Here is a 7,693-nt window from a genome sequence, read left to right as displayed (position 1 = left end):
CTTTATCTGGGAGCTGCCCAGGAGTTCCTGCCACATCCTCAGATCCCCTCCACTCCCTGTCTCTCTCTCCACGGAGGCAGCAGCACCACCAGCGTGTGTGTGTGTGTGTGTGTGCGTGTGTGTGTGTGTGTGTGTGTGTGTGTGGTGGGGGAGTGGGCAGTGCTCCCAGCCAGCTCCCTGATCCTGTTAGACCATCTGCCCTAGGCTCAAGGCTGCTCCACAGGTAGGCACGAGTGGGAGAATGTTGGATGGACTGGAGCTGGCACCAAAGGACCGAGGCCAGAGTTAGGAGGGAATAAGGGACCGGAGGGAATAGAGGTGGCAGCTTTTGATCTCGGAGCAGGGTATGGGGAAGGGAAGCAGAAAGTGTTCTTAGGGGTTGAGAGCCAGTAATGTTTGGAGCCCATGGGTTCAGACTGATTCTTCCAATACTAGAAAGTTTTGCCTAAGTCTTGGGTTATCTAGTGCTGGAAACTAGAATCCAGGATCCCTCCTTAAGCTGACTAAGAAGGCAGACCTGTGCATGTCCTACGAATCTGTCATCCTCTTGTGGGGACTATTCTGGCGCTATTGCAACATGGCTCATTGCCAGGGGCTCAGTGTGGGGAGATGTGTGATGGGGGAGCAGGGACGCTGAGCCCAAGGACTGGCCGTCCTGCCCAGAGATACTCTCCCCGGACCAGCGCTTAGATGGGAGAGTTGGGGGCTGGGGAAGCAGGGTCAAGACAGGATGTGGGTCACAGAATGTCTCCTGCATCTGCACGTGTGTTGTATCCTTCTCCCCTGGTTTCTGTCTGTCGCTCTGCCCTCCTAGGCACCATGCGGAAGGCCCTGCTATCTGCAGCCATTCTGGCCATCAGCCTGGCTTACAGTTTTGGGGCTGTCTGGGAGGACTCACAGGAGCAGGTGGTGCCTGGTGGGGGCCACAACAAGGTAAGGCACCCCGTCTAGCTGAGCCCACCCTGGTGGGGCACTGGGCGACATCACGAGAGCTGACACTCTGCCTGTTCCACAGCAGTTGAGAGGAAGGTGGGACAGGCACACTGGGAGTTAGCTGGGGGATCCGTCAGAGCGTGGGTTTTTCTGCCTCTCTGGTGGTCTCATGTTCTCACTGTCTCTAGGCATGTCTGTAAGTGTCTCAGTCCCTCCGTGTGTCTTTGATAACCCTGTACCTAAAAAGTGCCCTACTAGTATGTTGTGCAGTTGGTTGATTGACCGGTGACTTGGGGGGTTGGATCCTGGAGGGGTAAGCTAGGGTGGTCCTGCTCAGTTTCTAGGGGGGCAGATCCTCTCCACTCCCTGGATGGGATGATATGCAGTCGGAAATTCTCTCCCAAATGGTCATTTGTATGCTATTTTACCTATCAGTTATGTATATTATTTTGTTTTCAAAATTCAAATAAATTCCATTATCCCCTGCTCATCCACCCCCAGTAACATCAGGCTCTCCTAAGACCCCAATCCTTTCTTTCCTTTCTCTTGCTCCCACTTTAGCCTCTGCTTACTCAGGATAGGGGGCAAAATCCCCACAACACAGACTGAGCTCAGATTTCCAAACTTTCTCTAAGAAAAGGAACAGGAGTTGTCAGTGATGGGGTACAGGGGGAGAGCAGGGAGGAAGTCTTTTCAGGGTTTTGAAATGACAGCAATTACATTGGTACACATGCTTTTAAGATGATTATAGATGGAACTTATTACAAATTCAGTGTGTGAAGTCTAACTCCCTCTCCAGCTCAGATCGGTTTAGCATCTCATTACAGGAGGTGGGTAGAATATCTGAACAATTTGGGAAAAGTGGCTGCCTAGGAAGCCGTGTGCAGGGCAAAGAGAGAAATCAATCTTCATCCATATGTGTCCCAAGGCACGATAGGCTACCAGTCTTGCAGGTGGTGGCCGTTGCACCAGATCCAAAAGACCAGAATCTCTTCAAAAATAGGAAAAATAGGTATGCCTGGGGGGCTGAGTTGATTAAGCATCTGCCTTCAGCTCAGGTCATGATCTGAATCGAGTCCCACATGGGCTCCTTGCGCAGCGGGGAGCCTGCTTCTCCCTCTGCGTGTGCTCTCTCTCTCTCTCTGACAAATAAATAAATAAAATCTTTAAAAAAAAATACAAAAAGGGGTGCCTGGGTGGCTCAGTCGGTTAAGCGTCTGCCTTCGGCTCAGGTCATGATCCCAGTGTCCTGGGATCGAGCCCCCGCATCAGGCTCCCTGCTCAGCGAGAAGCCTGCTTCTCCCTCTCCCACTCCCCCTGCTTGTGTTCCCTCTCTCTGTGTGTCTCTCACTGTCAAATAAATAAATAAAATCTTAAAAAAAATAGAAAAAATCGGGGTGCCCAGCTGACTCAGACGGTAGTGCATAAGACTCGTTGATCTCGGGGTTGTGAGTTCGAGCCCCACATTGGGTATAGAGATCACTTAAAAATAAAATCCTTTAAAAAATACAAAAAAATACACAAGGAGTGCCGCATATGGGCTGGACACTATGTTTGGAGCCAAAAGTTCCAATTGGAGATAGTCAGAATATCTGGAAAAATTTTTCTAAGATAAGCTTGCTTCAAGACCTTTACCTCTTGGTCAATGAAAGGGAGAGATTGCCATCCCACCCCTTCTCCCCGATGGTCTGTGAGGAAGAGGGAAATTAGGGTGAGGCGAGGGTAGGATATATGTGTGCCTAGGCAACCGGGTTGGTATGTGCAGGGGTGCATCCCATGTGAATGTGCTCTGTGTGTGCTCAGCAGCCCAAGGACATCTGGGCTTGTCGAGAGAGAGAGGCGCCGCTGAGACTCAAGGTGAGACTCTCCAAACATGATCATTGTCATTGTCTCTCTGCTCCTGCAATTAACTGGCTGTGTGGTGTGTGCCCACCAACCCTCCGCTGTGCCCAAGTTGCTAAAAAAAAATCACCAAGGCAATGAAGGGCCCCTGCCTGGCAGCGGGTCCAGAATGGGGTTCATTTGTGGGGGAGAAGAGGAGTCATTCTGAACACAGAGTCTTCCAGAAATTCCAAATTCAGTACAGAAAGGGGAGAGGGAGAGACAACCAGAGGCAGAAACCTATGGAGAAGAAAAGAAAGGTGGTGGGAACCATAGGGAGAGAGACATCCACCACAAACATGGCGCAGGGTAGGGGGATTTCAGGATTACCACTGAGCACTGGCTGCCTACCTACAGCCATTCCGAGGACCGAGGCCTGTCTGTGACTCCATCACACAGAGGACACCTGCTCTGAGTGATGGGCCTTTCTTGGAATTCATGGCTCACTCACCTAGTGGGGCAACCATATCCTGGGGCAAGCTGCTTCCTGATGTGCCAAGGAGAATAGAACCAATGGCCCTTCTCACTGAGAGGTGGCAGTAGTTAGGAGAGAGCCCCGAGAGACAGTCCCCTTTGAGCTTGGGAGATATAGTGACCAACTGTCCCAGTGTTCCCAGGACCACCAGCTTAAGCACTGAAAACCCCACATCCCAGGAAAGCACTCAGTCCCAGGCCAACCAGGACAGTTGGTCTGCCTCCAGGGATGCCCAAGGTGCTCCCTTTTCCAGGACTTCTCAAATCTTGCCATGCATACCAATCACCTGGGGGCCTGGTTACAATGCAGGTTGTCTCAGTAGGTCTGGGGTAGGACTGAGAGTGAGATACTGTATTTCTAACAAGTCTCCAGCAGTGATGCTCCTGATCTGTGGACCACACTTTGAGAGCCCATTTCTCTTCCAGTATAAACCAGAAGAAATTCCAAAAGATACAGGATGTCAGGTTCAGCTATGATGGGCTCAAGAAGAGGCTGTCCTTTGTGGGGAGGGGCGAGTGGATTAGGTTTGAACCTCCTGCCTCAGCCCTCTTTGTTTCTGTCCCTTAGAAGGACTCGGACCTCTACCAGTTGCCCTCGTCCTTGCTCCGGAAACTCTATGATGGCCGCTCCGTCTCTCTGGATGGATTGCTCAAAATGTTGAGCAAGGCTAGCATGGGTAGGAAGCAGCCCTGGGGAGAGGGGGTGGGGGCCAGGATTCTGATGATTAAATAGGCTTGGGAGGAGCCTTCGGGTGGGATGGAGACTGGAGATGGCTTGGTGAATAATTGAGGGTTGTGCTCTGAACCCCCTCTGACTGTCACTTTCCAGATTCCATTCCCCACTGACACACTCTTCTTGTTTTCACAGATCCTAAGGAATCGCCACTTCCCCAGAAACGTGAGTAGCGTCTTCTCCCTCCCTGTCTCTGCTGACCGCATGCTACAGCTCCATGGGCATGGGTCTCAGTGACTATTCTGGCTGGCCTCATCTCAGCTGGCCCAAACAATATGCCAGCTGTAACTCCTCAACCAGACTCTCCTGGGCGTGAGGGGTCACTGGGAACCAGGAGGAAACAGGTGTGAGGAGCGCGATGGACTCTCCCTCCATCAGCTGGTCATTGGGAACCAAGAGAATCTCTTGGTGGCTGTGAAGATTCTAAGCCAGGCACCTGTGGGGGCAGAGAATTCTTGAAATGTGGAGGAGGGAGAGGTGGGCAGAGAGTGTGGGCTTAGGGGACAGCCTGCTAACTGGGGAGTCAAGCTGTGGCATGATAAAGAACCAAAGACCAGAAACCCAAATTCAGAAGTCTTGACACATGTCTGGGGGAATGCATCCCCATCCCCCCACCTACCCCCATGATCACTGTTGGCAATGTTGGTCTTTTTTCTACAGGTGACATGCATGACTTCTTTGTGGGGCTTATGGGCAAGAGGAACATCCAGCCAGGTAGGAGTGTGTGGAGGTACAGTGGGAGGGTTTAGGCTACTAGCAAAGATATGGCAGAAGTCAAGGGCCTCCTATTTGTCACCAGAGGGAAAGGCAGGACTTCTCTTAGGTATAGTGAGGGTTCCTCGGCCCTTCTACCCAGTCAGGTTGGATCCACAGTCCAGCTCTCCCTGGGAACACAATGGGGAAACCTTTATAAGATAGTCCTGCTGTAGCTGGGAAGGAGTTGGGGGGGCTGTCCTTCCTCCCCATCTCCCAAACACAGTGTGCCTCTTCTTCCCAACTCTGTCTTCCAACGCTGCCCTTAATGGCTAGCGCTTTGCTGTTGGGTCAGGGTGAAGGTCACATTCAGAAAAATCCCTCCTAACTACACTGTTTACTTTACCCCAGACACTTCTATTGATGTAAACCAAGAGAATGTCCCCAGCTTTGGCACCCTCAAGTATCCCCCCAGTGTGGAATGAGGTAAGGATTGTTGGTTAGCAAGAGGAGAGGGGACTCTGTGTGTGTGTGGGGGGGGGTTGCCAGAGAGGCATTTCCTCTGATGCTACAGGCATTAATACTCATAAATTTGCCCTAAAATGCACTGTCAGTGCCCAGCACACTGTTGGTCAAACACACCATCACTCAGAGGTGCACACTTGTCTGCAAGAACATGTGCACACATGCGCGCACATGCACGCACACGTGCCCCACTTTCCATCTCTTTCCCCAGTATCATGGACCCTGGCTGACTCTTGAGCAGGCGTGGGTGGTGGGACATGGGGAATGAGGGGTTTCCCCTATGGCTTCTCTGATGGTCAACTTCTGTCATTCGGGTTCCATTCTCTCATTATCTGTATACAAGATGGAGGCACCATCATCTGATAGTTGCAGGCACCACGTCCAACTCAGGTGAAGTGTTCTGCCTCCTAGGTAGGCAAAAACCACTCAGATCATTCAGAATCTCAGGTGACTGGGTCTAGTGTGTAATTCTTCACAAGGGTGATTTAGGAAGAAACGCAAGGGACTGAAATTTAATGGGGAGTAAGTAGAAACCATTATCTTAGTTGCTCTGTGTAGCGTAATGGCTAAGAGCATAGCCCGAGTTTGAATCCTGGATCTGCAGCTCACTGGCTGTGTCCCCTTGGCCAAGTTACATAACCCTTACGTGCCTCAGTTTCCTCATCTGAAAAATGGGGGTGATAATATTATTTTGCAGGGTTGTGGTTTTGAGGATGGAGCATAGGTAGTGTTTGGAACAGTGCCTGGCACATAGTATAGAGCTGTGTGTTGGCTGTGTTATGATTATTGTGGTCTGGGAGGTGTGGGTCATGTCCCAGTGTTCCCCCTGGCTGGCTCTGGTCTGTCTGCTTTAGAGCTGTCTGGGCTGGACCCTGGGCTTGAGTGGGCTGACAGATCTATCACTTGGTATGTGGGTATGAGAGTCCCCAGGGAAGCGTCTAGTCAAAACATGGAAACTTCCATCTCAACCGCATCTTCCCCCACACGGCAATAGCAGCCCAATGGATGGCTTTCTTTGCATTAGCTTCTGAAGAAAGACGGTGTGGGGGGAGAATAAGAGAGGGGTTGGGAAGCCTATGTTATCAGGGAGAGACTCCTGCCCCTCTCCCTGTGTCCCTGTTACCCACAGTCATTGGTCTCAGGGGAGACCAAAGGAGCAAGAGTTCTCCATGGCTCTCGATGAAGCCGCCTGTGCATGGCTCCCTGGGCCTGGAGACTAGGTCTGGCCCCCATTCAGTGTTGGGTGAGAGGGCACAAAGAGCCGTAATAACCGTAACTCGCTGATTACAGGGTACTTACCGTATCATTTTGCTCTCATTAGATGGTTATTTCAGTCCTGCCGACCACCAGATAATTATACGGGCAGCTCTATCTGGATGACATACTCTCCCCCAGCGTTATGCATCGGCCATAAAGATAATTACAGTGCAATTTTGCCATAGTATTTTATACAAATGGTGGAAACAAGTGCATTGTGGAAATCTACTTTTAATGCTCGCTGGTGAAGCCAGGCTCTTTCAGAGGGGCCAGTCACATAATTGCAGCCTTCGTAATCTCACCACTGATGGAGCATTCTCAACCTGTTAGGTGCCAGGGAGAACAGCACATAAAGTCCCTGGGTGCTGGCATTTAAAGGAGATTAGATGAGATGGATCAACACAGATCATTGGGTCATCTTATTTCATTCATGTGAATCTGCTAACAAAGGAAGTGATCCCTGGGCCTGCGCTTCCTCTGGGAGGTTTCCGGAAAGAGGAGGAGGGCATGGGTGAGCCTGGGGGAGCATCAGCATCAGGGCTCATTGAATGGGGCTATGTGTGTGCCTGACTCATGGGGATGCGAGGATGATAGGAACCCTGCCACTACATCCTCCTACATGGACTACAGACCTTGCCTATGAGTGTCTCTAAGTAGCATGGTAAACATGCAACCAGGAAGGGGCACTCTCCTGCAGCTACAAGGGTTCAGTCCTCTAGTTCAAAGGCTACACAGAAAGCTGAGGGCTAAGACTTCTATTCTCTTTCTTCCTCCCTTACATACCCACCCCCGACACACACACACACACACACACACACACACACACAGCCCTGCTTCCGCAGCCGGTGGTTGGTGGGAGTTTTACGAGACAGAAGATGTGATTTCATTTTTTTTTTTTTGGTCCTCAGCACTCTACTTCTGGATCCCTGGGCTGCATCGTGAAGACACCTGTCACCCCCTCTCAACCCCCAGCTGCATGTGCTCCTATTCCCCTTTCTTTCCCCCATCCTTGTAACACTCTTGCACTTTGACTCCTTCCCCATCCCTCTACTCCACCGTGATGTAGAAACTGCAGAGTGAGCATCCTCAGTCCCCTTGGGCATTGACTATAGATTCCCCTGGGGTTTCTGGAGTGTCCTCCGTTAAAAATAAGACGTCTCTTTCTACTCCTCAACAATAAAGGATTTTCACACATGA

The 7,693-nt window shown here is 51.0% G+C and overlaps 1 protein-coding gene across 2 annotated transcripts; it reads left to right on the top strand.

Moving 5' to 3' along the window:
• TAC3 (tachykinin precursor 3) lies at positions 1 to 7,693 on the top strand. 2 transcript variants are annotated; one of them, XM_031036392.1, is made up of 7 exons: positions 1 to 223; positions 815 to 933; positions 3,860 to 3,965; positions 4,157 to 4,186; positions 4,682 to 4,735; positions 5,126 to 5,200; positions 7,405 to 7,693. In XM_031036392.1, the coding sequence occupies exons 2-6, from the start codon at positions 820 to 822 to the stop codon at positions 5,197 to 5,199; spliced, it is 378 nt and encodes a 125-aa protein (XP_030892252.1). In that variant the 5' UTR covers positions 1 to 223; positions 815 to 819; the 3' UTR covers position 5,200; positions 7,405 to 7,693. The 2 variants fall into 2 exon arrangements, with proteins under 2 accessions (XP_030892252.1, XP_006741098.1); XM_006741035.2 differs by having other exon boundaries at positions 3,857 to 3,965.

This window comes from Leptonychotes weddellii, chromosome 5 (genome assembly GCF_054177405.1).
Source record: "Leptonychotes weddellii isolate Sample4059 chromosome 5, ASM5417740v2, whole genome shotgun sequence".
NCBI lineage: Eukaryota > Metazoa > Chordata > Mammalia > Carnivora > Phocidae > Leptonychotes > Leptonychotes weddellii.
The sequence above is the reverse complement of the archived record's forward strand: the minus strand, read 5'-3'. Positions and strand labels throughout refer to the sequence as shown.

Excerpts from the sequence above, each read along its gene's own strand:
- TAC3 (XM_006741035.2), top strand. The coding sequence starts at position 820 with ATGCGGAAGGCCCTGCTATCTGCAGCCATTCTGGCCATCAGCCTGGCT. Across the intron at positions 4,187-4,681 it reads ATCGCCACTTCCCCAGAAAC|GTGACATGCATGACTTCTTT; the intron begins GTGAGTAGCGTC and ends TTTTTTCTACAG. Across the intron at positions 4,736-5,125 it reads CAAGAGGAACATCCAGCCAG|ACACTTCTATTGATGTAAAC; the intron begins GTAGGAGTGTGT and ends ACTTTACCCCAG.